We start from the raw sequence: 18,859 nt of genomic DNA, 5'->3' as shown, positions 1-18,859 counted from the left end.
TTTGATGAGTTATTCTGACAGGTGTGAGATGATATCTCATTGTGGTTTTGATGTGCATTTCCCTGATGATTAGGGATGCTGACCATCTTTTCATGTGTATGTCTTCTTTGGAAAAATGTCTATTAAGGTACTCTGCCTATTTTTTAATTGGATTGTTTTTTGATTTGAGTTGTATGAGTTCTTTATATATTCTGGAGAGCCCCTTATCAGATATGTTGCTTGCAAATATCTTCTCCCATTCAGTAGGACAGCACTTTCTTTTCTTATAGATCTCCTGGGTTTAGGATAATCTAATTACTAATGCTAGGGCTAGTATTCTGAGATCTGTAGGAAGAGGAAAGGGAATGAGCTATCCCTGTACATTTATGTGTAGAGTTACTCATTCAATTAACATAACTGGGATGCCATTATAACAAGCATTGTTGGTGAATCTTTATGCGTCACTAGTTATCAAAAATTTAGCCGACCTCTTTGTGCGCATTACTGTGCATGGATCTATCACTTTTTATTATAAAGTTTTATTTACAGTCTATCTAGAAAGTACAGAAAAAAAAGAAGAAAATAAATCACCCAAAGAGCACTACTGTCAATAATGTAGATTTAAATTCACAAGCAGAGTTTTTCTATAAGCAGGTTGTTATTGTGAATATATTACACAGTGTACTTAAAAACAATGAAACATAGCCTTTGCTTACACAGCTGGTTTTGTCTGAAATATCCTACACATCCTCTCCTTCCATTTTCCCTCTCATTGGCCTGGTGAATTAATCTTTCAAGACTCAGCATCATTCTAGATATAAAGTCTTCTCTTACTCCATACAGGTAGAACTAAGCACATCACCCACCATCCTCTGCATCTCCGCTGTACACTGTACATTTCTCTATAGAGCACTTAAAATACACTATTACACTTGCTTGTTTATAGAGTTTACTCACTCTGCTTGATTTTAAGTTCTTTGAGGCCTGGGACTGGGTTTTACTCATTTTTTATTTCCAGTACTCAGAGAGGGCCTTAATTAGTACTTATTTAGTGGCTAAAAATTTCCATGTTATTACAGAATCTTCATAAATATTTTTAATGTCTCCATAGTAGTTCAGAGAGGAGACATAATGATTTATGTAACCATTTTCTCATTATTAGGTATTAGGGTGCTTTGAACTTTTCATTATGCTAAGAAAAGATTTCTGTTTATTTACACTTTCGTTTAAAATTAAAATTATTTTATTAGTATACCTTCCCAGAAGTGAAATTAATATGTAAACCGAAATCAACATTGAAAGTTCTTGATATACACTGACAATGTTTATCTGGTTACTATGCCACCCGCCATACACATAAGCCTGCAGGTCTTGTTTCACCTCAACAGTATGTAGTTGCTTTTTCATCTTTGTTAGCTTATAAGAGAAAAAAAAGTGACATCTTGCTTTAGTCTGCATTTCTTTACCTTCTGGTAAAGATACACATTATGTTCATCTTTGCTAACCAGTTGTTTTTCCTCTCTTATGAATTATCTATTGATGTGCTCCGCCCATTTATCTACTAGGTTTTACTGTTGTCAATTTACATGACCTCTTCATATACTAGCTGCTCATGTAATTGAACCAAACATTTCCCCAGATTTCCCTTTCATTCCTTTTATTTTTTTACATACAGGCACGTAAGATTTTTGACTACTCAAAGTGAGCTTTGTATTTTATTTACTGCATTGCATCTGATATCTATGGCCTTTAGGGCATATTGTTGATTTTTGTGTTTACATGTAGGTTTGTTTATGTTGGAGGAATATAACTAGGCATTTAGTTATCAGCTTGATACAAGTCTTGAAATTCTAGTTAAGCTTAACTGTGTCAGAGTAAACAGCTCTATGTAATAATATTGTATAGCTCTCCATGAATTAACTGCATTGGGTGATAAGAGTTAGCTAACATGGGATGAACTTTAAACAGTAAGAACAACAGAAGTGCCAAGAATAGTGGTTAACTTTAAGAATTTTGGAAAATTCTGATTCAATGTTTTCATCATTAGAACTAACTTAGATCAAAAGAATGCACTTGATTTGCTGGGGAAAAAAAGTTCAATATAATCAAATAAATGCCAGCTCCAAACAGAGCTGGTAATGTATTAAGCTCATCCCTTACATATGAAGGAACAAAGAGAAAAGAGTGTGTGCATGTTAGAGAGACTTTCAGGATTCCTTACTAAATTATCAAATATCTCTATGGGATACAAACAAATTTCTAAATCCCTAGTCATTCCTTTATATATTTGCGAAATCCTCAAAATTTCACAGGGGAAATGAGCCTTTATTCAAGGTAAACTTTGAAGTTTAAATACAAAGGCAGATGAAATGTAAAAAGTATATTCTAACTTGTAAGACAGCAAATCATTGTTAAAAGGGAACTGATAAAAAGACAATAACTGACTTTGCACATATAGCCTAACAACAGTGAATGTGTGACAAGATCAATCACTTTCCTGGTGGGCATAGCTCTGTCTTCTGTTTTACAACTAAACTATAATAATAATTTTAAAAGGCTTACTAACTGCCTGATCACTTTTTCACATTTAATACAGCAGCCAATTCAATGCTGTTGTGTAATGCATTGATTCCACAGTTATATCCCCAGCACCTAATTCAGCATTTGCCATGTATTATAATAGGGAAATAATTTTTTTGGGAAAAAAATAAATCGATTAGTTTGAGCAAGATGTAACATGAAGCGATTGTTAGATGCAATAGAAAGGTAATTATAAATGAGAGAAAGCACCCACTTCACATATCATGAAGAACTGTGTTAGCTCTGGATTCTTCTAAATCCTACTTGGTGATACTCCTACGAAGACCATTTAGACCACTGTTGCTTTCTTTATCTGTAAAACTGAGTGCTTTTATTAAATTAACTTCAGCACCACTTCATGCTAAAGTTGACATAAATTGGATTATGTTCATAGAATTTCATAATGCAACTTTCTGAAGGGAATATTAAATAATGCTCTCTGTAAAATACTTTGCAATGCAAATAATCTTCAGGCAATGTGAAAATGTTCTCAACCTCCTCCCCCCTCCAATTTTATTCAGTTTGGTAAGGCTAGTTTTCAAGCTCTTTGGGGTATGTCCTCTCCACCTCCAAGCATCTGACACAACGTCTTTGCTCAAGCAGACATCCAAAGGTCAACTCCAGAAAAGCACATCTATGAAATGCAAGGTTAACATTTATTCCAAGTTCTTAAGACGCTTAGGAGTGGAGGGTATGAGAAACAGGATAGTGAAGGGGAGATAGAAACACAGACTTCAACTCCTGTTCTCAAGCGTCCAAGGTAAGAATTTTAACACTAGGATTAAACTGGGCTCAGCATTAAGTCCTAGCTGCTTCATAAAATGGCCCTTATCTTATTTTTTCTATTTCTTCCAGCCTAGCACATAACAGTTTTTCAATTAAGATTAAACAGAACAAAGAAAAAAGAAGCGCAGTTGAGACTAAAACAGGTCTACCACCTGATACTTCACGAAATAATATGGGTTAGTGTTCTAAGTACGTGGACTCCCGGCTCAAACTAGTTCTGTCATTTACATCTCTTTAAAAGAGATTTGTCATTTGTGAAATGGGATAATAGGACTGATCTCAGGATTAAATGAGTTAATATATGCAAAGCACTTGGAACAGTGTCATTCTTCTTAGTGCACATTTGATTTCTTTAATTAACAAAATCTATTAAAGGCAAGGTCCGAACTTCTGTCTCAGCACGGCGCCCAGTACAACACTCAACCTCCGCAGATCTTTTAAAACAAAGGATCACTAGGCTTCGGTCGCCCTGGAAACCGACGTAGAAACCAGCGAAAACAGAGAAAGGCCCCGGCTCCGCGCCCCCCACCCCTGCGATGCCGCCGCTCCGTTAAATTGAGCAAAGTCCTCTGGGAAGTGTAGTCTTTAGGCCTTAAGAGGGAATTCAGCCACGGGCCGGAGTCAGTTAGTCGGTGTGTGTGTAAAGGGAGAGTGAAAGGGGAGGATTTTCGGATAACTCAAAAGTGTCGGGAGCCCCAGAGGTGGGTTAAGCGGCTCACCTGAGTCTCCCAACACCAGTACCTTCACCCGATCCAGGGACGCCATCTTGCCACTGCCTTCCTGAGGTTAACGCCTATTCCGGGATTATAGGCCAATCAGAGCTGGGATTGGAAGGCGGAGTCTTCAATGTCATTGGCCAATAGGAGCGTGACTGTCTTGATTGAAGGCCTCACTGTGCTGATTGGCCCGCCTAGTTAAAAGTAGCGGGTGGTTGCTAAAGCTGGTCGCAGGAATAGGGCGTTCTCCTTGTCGCACAAGTGGCGTGGCTCGTTTAAACCAGTAGTTGAGGCGCTGAGGGAAGCTGTAGTGGGAGTGTTCGAGGATTCGCCTTGGTAAACCTTGTTCTCTGTTCCTTGTTCTCGGTTCCCTGGCCCGGCGCCGCCTTTCAGGGTGTCTTCTCCTTTTCGCTCCTTTCTCCATAGCTAGCCTCCTCCCCCTTAGCTGCTCTCTTGACTCGGTTCTCTTCTTGGTTTCCAAAGAACTATTGACCCGGAGCGGCCCATGTGCGACCTCGGGTAGGACGGGCTTGGCTGCGCCGAGTGTGGCCTCTGGACTCAGCTGGTAGAGTCCGAGCGGATCTAGGGTGTCGGGGTGTCACAGTGGGGAGGAGGTAAACATTACCGGGCTCGTGGAGGCCAGCTTGTCCGGAGGTTTCGCGGTGATATGCCACTGTATGTATGAAGGCGTGGAGAGTACCGTGAAATATGGTAGCCGAGAAAGCCAGTTGGTTGTGTAGAATACAAGTTCTTCTGGAACTGGAATAGAAGTATACTGAAATAATCTGACAGGACTCCCCACATCCACTCCTTCCTTCTTTTACACGCTGCAGTCAGCATAATCCTTTACAATCACGAATTTGATGCTTTCACCTCCTTAAAACCATTTGAAGTTTAAGAAGAGGGTTTCCAATACCCTATCTTTTTCTACTCTGGAAGCTGCAGTGGAGGAAGTGAATTGGGGGGAAGCTGGCAGGGTGGGCATGTTTGAAGAAAAGGTGCTTTACGAGACCTATTGAAAGTTTTATGGAAGTACTAGACCAGCTGTGCTGCACGTTGGAAAGTCAGTGGTGAACAAGATTAATCTCCTGGTCTCCGAGGTAGACATGGAGAAAGTATAAGTCTATTCACTGCAGCGAAGAAGGGGAAAGAACTATGGGAACATGTGAAGGGGGGGGGGGATCATTCTGAGCCACTAAGGGAAGTCTGAGAAGGTGTCTCTGAGGAAATGTCATTTGAGATGTGAAGGATGATTAGGAGAAGGGACTTTGGGCTTAGCTGTGGGAGCAGAGAAGACAGCATGTGCAAAGGCCTGGAAGTAGGGAACGCGTGTGTGGCTCACAGAATTGAGAGGATGCCAGTGTGGCCGGAGATAAACCTGAGGAGGGTAGACCAAGCACAGAGAATGCATTCATTTCAACTTTGTTTCTCCAACTCTGTTGCCCGGTGTTTGTATGATTAGAATACATAGGGTTCAAAAGCAAAACCAACTTGCCTTTGGGGGTCTGGGCTGTAGGGTGGTAGGTGAGGCTGGGAGGTGACTGATAGATTCTGAGGCTAAGAAGAAGAAACAAGGCCTGGCCCCCAGAGGTCACACACTGCAAAGTCTCCAGAGGCCAGCCAAGCTCCTTCTCTGTTTAAAAATGTCAGCTGCTCTTTAGCTAATTGTTTCCATGTGGGAACATGGTCTCATTTTTTTCTGCAGATATTTGCAGTTCTCAAGAGGGCCTGAAAAAATTGAAATTGATGTGAAATCTCATGATTTTTAATGTTAACCACAAATTCAGAAAATTTTCAAAACATTCTTTGAGTCAAACGATGTGGCACAGGCTACCAGTTTGAGACCTCTCATCTCAGTATTACGAAATCCAGAGATTGAGGAGATTTGGCATAATTGAGGGAGTAGAGGCAGTGAAGGAGAGAACACAATGTTCAGGAAGGAGGATTTTAGAGTGTAGAGATTTTGAACAAGGTGGCACAGCATGACTTCTTTGCTGAGTTCCAGTTTCATTTGTTCAGCCACCTGCAGGACATCTTCACAGTAATATTCTGTGTTATTTCCTCAAAGACAAGCAACTAAAACTGAATGAATGCCTCGTTTCTTCCAAACCTGTTCCTCTTCAGGTGTTAACCTCTTTCTCATAGTAGTACTTTTCTAGTTACACTGGTTTAAAACAAATAGCTATATGTTATTGTTTAATAGGTATAATGTTTCAGTTTTACAAGGTGAAAAGAGTTGTGGAAGTGGTTGGTGGTGATAGTTGGTTAGCATTATGAATGTATTTAACATTACTGAACTGTCTGCTTAAAAATACTTAATCGGTAAATTTTATGTTATGTATATTTTATCCCAATAAAATTTTGGGAGAAAAACCCCAAATAGCTATTTAAAATTTCCCTACTCTGTAACTCCATTTCCAATGTATTATTGGGTCCTTTTGATTTTGTTCCTCTAATAAGTTTCATTCATCCTGTCCTCTTGTAATTTTTTCTTGTCTTTCGTAGTTTAGGTTTGATTACTATCACTCTTAATGTTTCCACAGTGCCTCCATTTTCACTTACTTCAGCCCATTTCTCAAATTGTTGTAAGAGTCACTTTTCTAAGTAGGGAGTCTTGTTATGTATGCCAGTACTTAATGGAACTCTTACGATGCCAGCCTTGAAAGTCAAACACTTTACATGAATTATCTCATTTAATCTCATACATCAACTCTATGAGGAAGGCACTGTTAATCTGATGAAACTGAAGCTGAGAACTTTCCAGGTTCACAGGCTAAGAAATGGTGGAACTGGGATTCAAAACCTAAAACTATTGGACTGCAGAGTCCTCATGTCACTCCCTTTCTCAAATCTTTAGGGCCCCCTAGGGTGTTTCAGGCAAAGGTAACAGGCTGAATGATGTGGCACAGGGCCCTCCCCATGCAGGATGTGCTTTGGCCAGGTATGTAATAGTCAGGTACCCAGTTTGTTGGTAACAGTGGTCAGGGACTTATTCTGTATATTAGAGTCACCTAAGGAGCTTTAAAAATTAGTGTGATGCCTAATCTGACCTGCTCAGACCAGCTGAAACAGAATCTCTGGGAATGGGGCCCAGGGTGGGTATTTTTAAATGCTCCCCAGATGATTCTGCTTTACAGCCAGGGTTGAGAACCATTGGCCCGGAAAATGGAGTATATGGGGTGGAAGGTCAGGGAGGGGAGTACAATAGTAGGAAATAATACTGGAAAAGTAGGTTACTTTGACATTGGTCTACCATCCTTTGGTCTGTTTCCGAAGCCACATATTGTGTTCTGCCAACTGTTGACCATGTAAAACAAAACAAAACAAAAACCCAAAAACTAGGTTCAAGTTCAATGTATAGGCCAAATTGGAAAGAATAAAATGCACATGGCAGTGTGTTATACTACTACTTTGGTGTTGAACCCAGGCACTTGCTTGGCATCCTTAAGCCTTGGGATGACAGGAAGGCTCTAGGACCACAGGTTTGGACCTAGGTGCTACTTCGTTATCTCTTATATATAGTCATGCCTGAGTATTCACAATCCAAAATATAACTGACTTTCCTTTTATTTTTCCTTTATTAAAGGTAGGGTATTATAACCACCCTCCCCCCACCATATGTGTATTCATTGGTTATTTAGGAATATCTTTTTAGAATAGTACTGTGGATATAAAACTGTTTCTTATAAAATAGGGTGATAGGGTTGATAACTACTGATTTTAAATAAAAGATTCAGTAGAAACTAGTATTAATAACACTATATTCCCTATGGAAGTAATTCAGAAGGCTGTTAAAAATTTCCTTATAGTGTAGGGAAATTTCATTTGATATAGTCTGTATGATATAGTCTGTGTGCCTGGCCGTTTTTAGTTTGAGATGTATTAAATTGATATAGATGGTGTCTTTATTAACAGGTGCTTCCTAAGCACATTACATTCTCATTTATTCATCACAACCACCTCATTGAAGTAGTTGATATTATCCTTATTTCTCAGAGCGTGAAGTGTGGCTTCAAGTTGTTAAGGGATTTGCTCAGGATCACACAGCCACTTAAACAAGGCTATCTGACTCTAATTCCAAATCCCAGGCTTTTTAACAACCACATGAAAGTCTAGCCCATGCCAGTTTGGGCTTCTAGAAGACAGCTTTCTGGGTACAGTTAGCTTCTACTTGTCCTGCAGGGGATCCAGTATTTAAGGATATCTTGGTGTTTGTTGTTACTGTTTTTTAGAACCGTATAGCATTTGCTTACTTGCTCATTTAACTTTTCAAGGTTGGTAAAGCTGTCTGGATATAATTGTTAATTTCTTTCAGATTTATAACAGTAATTTTGCCAAACATCCCAGCTGGTGATTACTTAGGCATTTATTGGTTTGTTGTGATTTTATTGTGAGAGCATGACTATGTAAAACATCCTAGAATCTATCTTGGTAGAAAATTTTTACTCAAGAAAAGAAATAAAGGCACTTAAAAAACTAGGCTAACTGCTAAGTTTCTCAGGGTTTTTTTCTTTTTTTTCCCCAGCATTCCCAAAGATCTGTAGCATTAAGAATAATGAGACTTCGTTTAGATTTTTGAGTTTCTCTTTCTGAAATAAAGTGAGCTTGATATAGTATATCATTGCTATAAGTAATGTTAATTTTTGGAATTAAACACACAGTAGGTCATGAAAGTAACCATTTAAGAAATATGTCAAGCTTTCAAGGTGTAATCTTTTGTGTACTCTAGAGGAAAGTCTTGTTCTCTGTTAAATGCTTAGCATTATAAGTCTTTTAAAAACAATGTTGTAAGTACCTTTGTGGCACTCCAAGAATAGCGATTACCAACTACCTAATGAGTTGATTATTCTAGATTTAAAATGATTACTTTGTCCTTATGCCTAGCTAATTTTCTCTTTTTTTTCCTGAATTCAGTACATTTAAAGTTGAAGTTTGCTGCTAAAGATGGCAGATCCAGATGTCCTCACCGAGGTTCCTGCAGCTTTGAAGCGGTTAGCCAAGTATGTGATCCGGGGGTTTTATGGCATTGAGCATGCTTTGGCCTTGGACATCTTGATCCGAAACCCCTGTGTGAAAGAGGAGGACATGCTGGAGCTGCTCAAGTTTGATCGGAAGCAACTTCGATCAGTCTTGAATAATTTAAAGGGAGACAAATTCATCAAGTGCAGAATGAGGGTAGAGACTGCTGCAGATGGGAAAACCACTCGCCACAACTACTACTTTATCAATTATCGTACTCTTGTTAATGTGGTAAAATATAAATTGGACCACATGAGAAGGAGGATTGAAACTGATGAGAGAGATTCCACCAACCGGGCTTCCTTCAAATGTCCCGTCTGTAGTAGTACTTTTACAGATTTAGAAGCTAATCAGCTCTTTGATCCCATGACAGGTGAGATTGTTCCAGTTTATGAATCTTTCAAGTAACTTTTTAAAGTATGTAACCTTTTTCTTAAGTTGATTCATCTAGTTTTTAAACTGATCATATATATCATTATAAAATGGATATATTGGTGTAAGTAAGCATATAGTTATTCTTAGTCTTAATGTCCTGTTTGACTGTCATACTACTTTTAGAAGCTGTTGCAAAGCCTTTCTCCTTTACAAGGGAGTACTCGTCCATGGACTGTTCTTTTACCCATAGCCCTCTACCTCTGTTTCTACCCCCATCCCTTATTTACAACTGCAGCCTAATCTAAAGGGTTGACTTTCTCTACCACTTTGAGGCTATTCTGACTTTACTAAGTTTACTTTTGAGCTCTTCATTCAACAAATATTTGAGTACCTACTTGTGCCAGTCACTGCCAGACAGTTATAATAAATACGTATTATTAGAACTTAAATGCTTTGTTAGTGGAAGTGCAAAGTGCTATTAGGAGGACATAACTAGGGCATCTAATGTGGATTTGGGGAGGCCTCTCAAAGAAGTTTAAACAGCGGGGACCTAAAAAATAAGTAAAAGTTAGCCAGATGAAATAAGAGGGGCACTTTTTCCAAGTTAACAACAGATATTTAGTTTCTTAGCCATTCATTAATGGAAGCGAATCATCAACAGGAGTTATAAATTGCTTCATTTAATTAAATACTTTAGTTTTAAGGATTTTTCTAATCAACACAGAATCTACAAAGCATGTTTTTTCTAAAAATACATGTCTAACATTAACATGGGACACTTTAAAGTGCTAGGTTGTATAGTTATGTTGTTATTTGTAAACTGGAAAAGAGACTATAGTTTTACTAATTACTCAAGTGGATCAATTTTGTGTTAAAAATTTGTAAAAATCTATAGAAAGAATCACAGCTGTTAGGTTAGATTGTCCCTTTGTTACGGCTGAATTCAGGAGTATAGGTTACTTTTTAGTTCATAGATTTGACTTTAAAATAACTATCTGAAAAATATAATTTAAGCTTTTACACATGAAATGTTTTATTATAAAAAAATTACAGGTTTGTGTACATGTTTAATTTTGTATATGTTATATATTGTACACTTTAAAGAATTTTTAAAAATTTTAATGGGAAATAATGCTGATATCAATTAAGATTATTCACAAAAAGAGCAGTGATGGCCTATGACTTTTTTTTCCCCTTATTTACTGTGAAGCAGTCATCTTGGATGAAAATTCATTTAAAGAATTCACATTTGTCTTAAATGTTTAATTTGTCTGAACCTAACTATTTACCTTGAAAGGGCTTAACTAGGAGAGGTCTTGGTTATGAGAAAATCTTAGCCAACCTAAGAATTGCTTGAGTGTACTATAGAGGAGGGTTGTAGACTATATCTGGAGCTCTTTCAAAATAGACTAGAAAAGTCTCATGATTTTTGCTATTCACTCTAACAGATTTCTTTAAGGAGCTCTGGGTTTTGGTTTTTGATTTTCTGCAGATGTTGGTGTTACAGTGGTCGTCCTCGTCACTCTTGACTGCAGTGAAGGTGTTATCCAGTCCCTCAGAGAGGGTAATCTAAAGGAATATGCTTCTACTACATTTACGTATCACTTGATTCTTATTTAATTTCATGAAAGTTTCTAAAAGGAAGTTATCCCATTACTTATATATCAGTATTTAGGAGTTTGATTCATGATGCTCTTCGAATTTTACCTAGGGTTTGTATCTGAATGAAATTAGTTGTAATTAACAGGTGGCTTGTGGAAGAGATGGCCTGACCAAATATAGTCAAGATTATTTGTGTGAGGGAATTGAGATAGGGTAGGGAGCGTGAAAACATATTATGAAAGAGAGCTAAAACTGAAACAGTTGTTTTGTGGCCAGTCTGAACAGAGACTGTTTTCTTAATATGAGGGTTACGGTCAACATGATGGTGGAAAGAAGGGGTTCAGGACAGCAAGAGTAAGTCACTTTACATTGGTATCGCTCATGGGAGGATGCCCTGAACAGCCAGCACTAATAGTCAACTTAATTGGCAGTTATGTCTCAGTGAAGCTTGAGATACCATGATTGAAAATTCTTAATTATTGGGAACGCTCTTTATGAGAATATACTTGCCTTTTGATTATAATTTGGTTTTTCATTTGGACTTTCCTTTACAGAGAGAATATGATAATTGGGTGATATTAGACCCCCCAGCCTCCTTGTCAGTCTGGTTTTGTTTTGTTTTTCCACTATTAGTACCTTGACAACCCTCCCTTGTTCTTCTATACATTCCCTTTAAAAATCTTGGTCTTTTTCCCTCTGTTCCCTTCCTGTTTTGCTCAGTATTCATTGCTCTCCCCGTCATTTTGAAGAAGACGAGAAATAAACATTTGGTATGTGTATCAGAAGAGGAGGAGGGAAGTTTTTCTGCTGTAATATTTATTCTCTCTTTAAATTAATAGTTACAGTTTTCATTCAAAGCCAGTGCTGTACAAAGCTGTTCTATTTCTTGGTTGCTATTGGAGATTGATGGTGTTTCTGACCAGTGATGGAGGTATCTAATGGGCTTCTATCTCCATTCCAATGTCAACAGTTGTTAGGTTTATAAACTATGGTTTATATTAGCAATTGGGGGTACTTAGGAATTAGATTTGAAGCCTTCTAGGCTTTACTTCTTCCCTGATAAAAAGTTCTTAACTCAAGTATATGGGCAACTCTGCCACTGGACAGAGAGTAGTGACTCCTAGATGAGTATCCAGGAATTCTGGGCTCAGGAAATTGGGTCCAGCAAGAATTGTTTTACCGGCATTAATTCACACATAAACCAGCAATTTTCTTACTTCAGTTTATAGCTTTTCCCTCCCCCGCCTCTCTTTTTCCTGAAAATTGTAGATTCTTTCCATACTTTCCATTTAGATTTTGCCTTTGGTGTTCTGGGGTTGAACTCTCCCAATGTTTGATGCTTGATATGTATAGCTAATTTTATTTTATTTTATTTTTAACATCTTTATTGTAATTGCTTTACAATGGTGTGTTAGTTTCTGCTTTATAACAAAGTGAATCAGCTCTACATATACATATATCCCCAAATCTCCTCCCTCTTGCATCTCCCTCCCACCCTCCCTATCCCACCCCTCTAGGTGGACACAAAGCACCGAGCTGATCCCCTGTGCTATGCTGATCCCCTGTGCTATGCGGCTGCTTTCCACTAGCTGTTTTACATTTGGTAGTGTATATATGTCCATGCCACTCTTTCACTTCGTCCCAGCTTACCCTTCCCCCTCCCCGTGTCCTCAAGTCCATTCTCTACGTCTGTGTCTTTATACCTGCCCTGCCCCTAGGTTCTTCAGAAACTTTTTTTTTTTTTTGATTCCATATATATGTGTTAGCATACGGTATTTGTTTTTCTCTTTCTAACTTACTTCACTCTTTATGACAGTCTCTAGGTCCATCCACCTGCTAATTTTATTAAAATGGAAGAGCCTAGCTTTTGCCCACTAGTCCCTGGTTTCAGAAACTTAATCAGGCAAAATCAGCTGTTTTATTTTCTGAAATATGGGGGTCTTATGTAATCAGAACAAAGGTAGCATGGCATGAAATCCATCAATCAGCAAAATAGCATCTTGTGGTTCATAAATGCATGTTTTAGATTTAGCAAGGCTCTGACCGTGTGAAGAGACATAGCATTTCTACTATAGCAATCTCAACCACAGTGATTTCATTAATGACACTTCTGAGTTAAATTCAGCAACATGCTTCCCCAAAAGGGAGGGGGAGATTGTATTTTCTTCTTTTTTCTTTTTCTTTTTTTTTTTTGTGGTACGCAGGCCTCTCACTGCTGCAGGCCCAGCCGCTCCGCGGCATGCGGGATCCTCCCAGACTGGGGCATGAACCCGCGTCCCCTGCATCGGCAGGCGGACTCTCAACCACTGTGCCACCAGGGAAGCCCTGTATTTTCTTTTTAGGTGTTAAAGTTAGATGATATGGAAATAGCTTTATATTTTCCATTTTTAATTTAAAAATTATGTAACCATGGTGCCAGAAAAATTTTTGAATAGAAAAAATTATGACAAAACCACTACCCTTTTACGTGTTATTTATAATTACAGTCATAGTCAAGAATAGTTTGTGATCTCTTGGTCCCTTAATGTACCAACTGTCCTGTTTCTATCTAGTGTTCTAAATATGTTTTTAGGTGTGATTTTCTCTCCTGTTTTCCTTTCCACTCCTTTGGGGCACTTTGTATTTTTTTTTTTGCTGGTATAGATATGACACTGAATATTTTTATATATATAGCATTTTATTCTTGTTTTTAAAGTTTTTCCTTAAGGATTCTCAGCAGTGGGAATATTAGGTGAAAAAATATAGTTTTATAGCTTCTGTAAAGGCACATAAGGCAATGTAGTTTTATTGTGGGTTGGGTAAAATTGTTAGGTGTTTGAATTAGAAATAGTTTGGGAGCCCCTATTACTGAATTCACCTAGAGACCAGGGGATCCCATTTTAAATAAACTTTGAAGTAAGTTAAATTTTAAAAAAAGGAATCTTATAAATGTTTGTTTAATACAATCTTATATATAGGAGCTAAGAGATTATCTAGTTCAACTCATCAAATGTGTGTGGATACACACACACATGTCTGTTATACTCTAGGTTTTGGAGGATCTTACAAAGTAATAAATAAATGTAGGGCCATATAGATTTCCAGAATGTTTTAAATGAGTACTGGGGAAGATAAGATAGCTTTCATGGAGATTCAGCTTTTGTGTGGCTCCAGGGAAAAGACTTTGAGTCAGGTAGATTTTAGGATTAGTGTAAAAGAAGTCTTTAAAAACTGACTCTAAAATGTGTCCAATAAATAACTCTTAAAAATAGCCAACAGGGCTTCCCTGGTGGCGCAGTGGTTGAGAGTCCGCCTGCCGATGCAGGGGACACGGGTTTGTGCCCCGGTCCGGGAAGATCCCAGAAGCCGCGGAGCAGCTAGGCCCGTGAGCCATGGCCGCTGAGCCTGCGTGTTCGGAGCCTGTGCTCCGCAATGGGAGAGGCCACAACAGTGAGAGGCCCGCGTACCGCAAAAAAAAAAAAAAAAAAGCCAACAATGGAAACAGACCTCTTCAGTGGTTAGTTCTGAGTCCCTCAATATTCAAGTAAAGTCCTTATCTACTTGGGATATTCATTTCTAAGTTTGGTGTTAAATCACGAGTCCCTCTTTTGCTTGTGACTGCAGGAATGCTTTTTGATTTAGACACATCAGTTTCCTGATCCCCACATCATTGAAATTCCTCTTCAGTTCCTTTAACCTAACATTTTAAAACTGTCAGGGTCCTGTATTCATGAGCCTCTGAAGACTTGTTTCCTTCATGCTCACCTTCATAGAGCAGGCTTTTTCCTGTTTTCATCTCTCTCTACTTAAGGCAAGAAGATGTCTTATAAGCAGTGTTTCCAATTCCTGAAATGCTAAAAACACAGACAAACAAACATTAAAAGAAATCTTTCTAGGAGTACTTTGCTCAGTTGCTGGTTTGGAATCTTTGCCCAGGATGGGTTCATTAGAAACTATACTGGAAAGCTCAGTGGTGTGGATTTTGAGGAGGCTGATGATGGGACAGAAGGAAGGTGATTACTAGAATGAGTTAAAAAAAACACAAAAAACTAGTTATGGAAAAATAGTAAGAAACAGATGTCTTCCCTCTGCTACCCTTCACTTTCCAGCAAAAGCTTTAGGGCTCATTTTTTAAAACTTTTGTTGCTCTTGGTTTTAAGGGTTTGAAAACTTAAAAAAAAAATCATCTGTGTTTTATCTTTTTTGTATTTTGAAGCTGATTACATAGGAACAAACTTATTTGTGAAAAGTTGCTTTTTAGTTTTGATGCTGGCATATAACATTCTGTTGATTATTGTCTTTCAAATAGTCATATCAAAACCACATACTTTTTGCCTGCTCACTGCATGTTGAGATGAATTTGATTTGGGCCTAATTCAGAGAATTTATTATTGATATAAGCTTCAGTATTCACCCAAGTACCACACTTCAGTTTATTGTTTTCCCTCCCAGGCATAATACTTTTTTTCCCCTTTATAATGAGTTCCAGAATCTAGGAATAATGCATGATTAGGCCAAACCTAGATGTGTTCAGTTAAGGAAGGACAGAAGCCAGTTTCATTGATTAAATTGAGTTTTGGGGGTAGAGTTGTATTGGGTACATTATGAATACATTTGAGATCTTCTGAAATTAAAAATACATTAACCGTACTTCTATTTTTTTCCTTTTGCATGCAAATGAGTATTTTACAGTGTTATATGTTCTACAGGGAATCGCTAAAGGATGATTTTTCAAATTCCATTTTATTATAGGTAAAATAATTCTATAAAATATTTAACTATGCTCCTCTCATGTCTGTTATTATTTTATAATAGCAATTCCTTTTTTCACACACTTCCCCTTGCCCAATTAAACTGAAGAAATTTGCTTTATAAAATAATTTTGGAAATTAGAATAAAGGGTGACTTTTTGAGACTTCAGTATTTGGCTTAACATTTTAATATATATACCCCTGAACATTTTGAGTTATAAAAGGTTTAACAGAGGACTTGATAGTGCTTTCAAAGAATATCCTAAGAATGACTGTGTAACTTTTGTGTATTAAAGGGAGTTGAGTGCTTTTGGAGAATTCAAAATAACATTTGTTTTCTTTCTTCTAAAAATACGTAAGTAATATATGAATGTAAACTTGTTAAGACTCAACTGACAGAAAAATAGATAGACTAAAATGGCAAACCTAGTTTTTCTTCTCTATGGTCTCCCGCGCAACCCAGTCCCTATTCTCTCCACCTTTCTGTGTTGACAACTGGTAAGTTTTATGATTATATAACGTTTCACTTTATGTCTCCAACCCCACCTCACCCTCCCTCCTCCATAAGCCTTTTTGAAATCTGAGAAAGAAAGGTGATTTCTTTTTTTTTGAACAGGAAAGTAGGATTTATTGGTGGGCATGAGTAAGGAGGGGACAGTGCCAAAGCTGTCATGAGTGAGAGCCGTTTGTCCAGGAGACCACAACTAGGGATGTATTTGACCCCACAGCCATCTGGGATGAGCCGCTTTTCTGCCGCCATGTTTTCATATTCATCTGCATTAAACTTAGTAAATCCCCAGTTCTTGGAGATGTGGATCTCCTGGTGGCCAGGGAACATGAACTTGGCCGTGAGTTGGGCCTCAGTCACGTGCTCCTTGTTCAGCTTGGTGTGGATGGATTTATGACTTGGCCAATGTGGACCCTAGCCACTGTACATACTTGTCTGGAGTCCAGATTGGGGACAGCATCCAGACATGAATGTCCACCGGAAAGCGCTGTCTCCAAGGTCCCTTAGGGCAACCTGTATAAGCAACAGGCTGTACACCGCCCAGGAGGCTGTGTTTGTAGCCATTGCACACCAGGCCTCCACAGGGAAGGTGATTCTTTTTTTTTTTTTTTGTGATACGCGGGCTGTTGTGGCCTCTCCCGCTGCGGAGCACAGGCTCCAGACGCGCAGGCTCAGTGGCCATGGCTTACGGGCCTAGCCGCTCCGCGGCATGTGGGATCTTCTCGGACCGGGACACGAACCCATGTCCCCTGCATCGGCAGGCGGACTCTCAACCACTGCGCCACCAGGGAAGCCCAGGGAAGGTGATTCTTAATTAAATATTTTGTTGTTATAACAGCTCTGGTTATTAATGCTTGACCAACTTATGTTAGTATTGTAAGGGTTTTTCAGAGCACTTATTACATTGGGTCTTTTTGTGTAATCAGTGTTTTCAGTGGGTATGTCATTTTCAGAGGGTTTTTTTTTATCTTGTTTTGTTTTTTAAGCAGTGGCTATAAGACAGCAAAGTGACAGTGTATTAGGATTCCAGAGCCATGGCTGGCTTCCAGTCTTGGGCTATGTTAGTAACTATTCCCTGGGCAAATCCTATAATCATTGTAGGTCTTTTTTAAGGATATGTAAAATGATAAGTTCAGTCTATTCTATACCATATATGGTTTCTTTCAACTCTAATTTCAAAGCACCCTTTGATTTGGAGAATAGTTGACATTTTAAAAGTATAGAGAAGCTTGGGGATGTTTTATCACTGCTTTTAGAAGATAATGTTAGTCACTTTGGTTAATTTGAAATCCTAGGTTAGGAACTGAAACACCTTGTTATAGTAGTGTTCGTATAGAAAATATGCTATGTTGAATTAGGCCGTATTCAGAAACACATTGTGGCATAATGGGGAATAATATTTAGGATTCTTGGCAGTCTTATTTTCCCAAGCTCTCCAGTTTACTCCCTTTCCTCATATATACATAATCTATAAAATATTCAGTGAGAGGGGAACCAACGTCCAAATTTGACTCCTAAGATATATACAGTGGTTGGATTTTTACAGAGTGATAAAATTAATACCATATATTAGTGATGTGTCTTGAAGTTTGTTTCCTCTTTATTTCAATAAAATCCTAGTGATTCTAGTCCCAGTAACTTGGTTTTAACATGGAACTGTGAATTGTCTTCTGTTTTGTTTTGTTTTTCCTGGAAGCTTCTTGAGTGAGGGGAAGTAAAAAACATTTACTCAAATTTTTTTCATAGAATTGTCTAGAAACATTAAGCCATTATCTCTTTTTTTTTTAAACATCTTTATTGGAGTATAATTGCTTTACAATGGTGTATTAGTTTCTGCTTTATAACAAAGTGAACCAGCTATACTTTTACATATATCCCCATATCTCCTCCCTCTTGCGTCTCCCTCCCACCCTCCCTATCCCACCCCCCAGGTGGTCACAAAGCACTGAGCTGATCTCCCTGTGCTATGTGGCTGCTTCCCACTAGCTATCTATTTTACATTTGGTATTATATATAAGCCCATGCCACTCTCTCACTTCATAACAGCTTACCCTTCCCCTTCCCGTGTCCTCAAATCCATTCTCTATGTCTGCATCTTTATTTCTGTCCTGCCCCTAGGATCTTCAAAACCGTTTTTTTTTTTTTTTAAGATTCCATATATATGTGTTAGCATACAGTATTTATTTTTCTCTTTCTGACTTAATTTCACTCTGTATGAAAGACTCTAGGTCCATCCACCTCACTACAAATAACTCAATTTCGTTTCTTTTTATGGCTAGGTAATATTCCATTGTATATATGTGCCACATCTTCTTTATCCATTCATCTGTCGATGGACAGTTAGGTTGCTTCCATGTCCTGGCTATTGTAAATACAGCTGCAATGAACGTTGTGGTACATAACTCTTTTTGAATTATAGTTTTCTCAGGGTATATGTCAAGTAGTGGGATTGCTGGGTCGTATGGTAGTTGTATTTTTAGTTTTTTAAGGAACCTCAATACTGTTCTCCATAGTGGCTGTATCAATTTACATTTCCACCAACAGTGTATGAGGGTTCCCTTTTC

At 38.3% G+C, this 18,859-nt stretch overlaps 2 protein-coding genes and 1 non-coding gene across 8 annotated transcripts in view; 1 reads left to right on the top strand and 2 right to left on the bottom strand.

Annotated features, from left to right (window-relative positions):
- Positions 1 to 4,170, bottom strand: part of RABL3 (RAB, member of RAS oncogene family like 3) — a 38,843-nt gene extending 34,673 nt beyond the window's left edge. The window contains exon 1 of one of the 3 annotated variants that reach the window (XM_019922777.3): positions 4,065 to 4,170. In XM_019922777.3, the coding sequence (XP_019778336.1) occupies positions 4,065 to 4,110 (46 nt within the window). In that variant the 5' untranslated portion in view covers positions 4,111 to 4,170. The remainder of the gene's footprint in view (positions 1 to 4,064) is intronic. The other 2 variants (XM_073804193.1, XM_019922776.3) reach the window with 2 other exon arrangements.
- Positions 4,171 to 4,275: 105 nt separating this feature from the next.
- Positions 4,276 to 18,859, top strand: part of GTF2E1 (general transcription factor IIE subunit 1) — a 34,988-nt gene continuing 20,404 nt past the window's right edge. The window contains exons 1-3 of one of the 4 annotated variants that reach the window (XM_033855783.2): positions 4,456 to 4,580; positions 6,919 to 7,002; positions 8,976 to 9,453. In XM_033855783.2, the coding sequence (XP_033711674.1) occupies positions 9,006 to 9,453 (448 nt within the window). In that variant the 5' untranslated portion in view covers positions 4,456 to 4,580; positions 6,919 to 7,002; positions 8,976 to 9,005. Of the gene's footprint in view, positions 4,398 to 4,451; positions 4,581 to 5,281; positions 7,003 to 8,975; positions 9,454 to 18,859 lie in introns of those variants that run through there. The other 3 variants (XM_033855785.2, XM_033855786.2, XM_033855784.2) reach the window with 3 other exon arrangements.
- LOC117312250 (small nucleolar RNA SNORA70) lies at positions 16,781 to 16,910 on the bottom strand. The gene has a single exon (XR_004526508.1). It is a non-coding gene; the product is annotated as a small nucleolar RNA SNORA70 (small nucleolar RNA).

The sequence above is a fragment of the Tursiops truncatus genome, chromosome 4, assembly GCF_011762595.2.
Source record: "Tursiops truncatus isolate mTurTru1 chromosome 4, mTurTru1.mat.Y, whole genome shotgun sequence".
Lineage (NCBI taxonomy): Eukaryota > Metazoa > Chordata > Mammalia > Artiodactyla > Delphinidae > Tursiops > Tursiops truncatus.
This window is presented reverse-complemented; position numbering and strand designations above follow the sequence as displayed.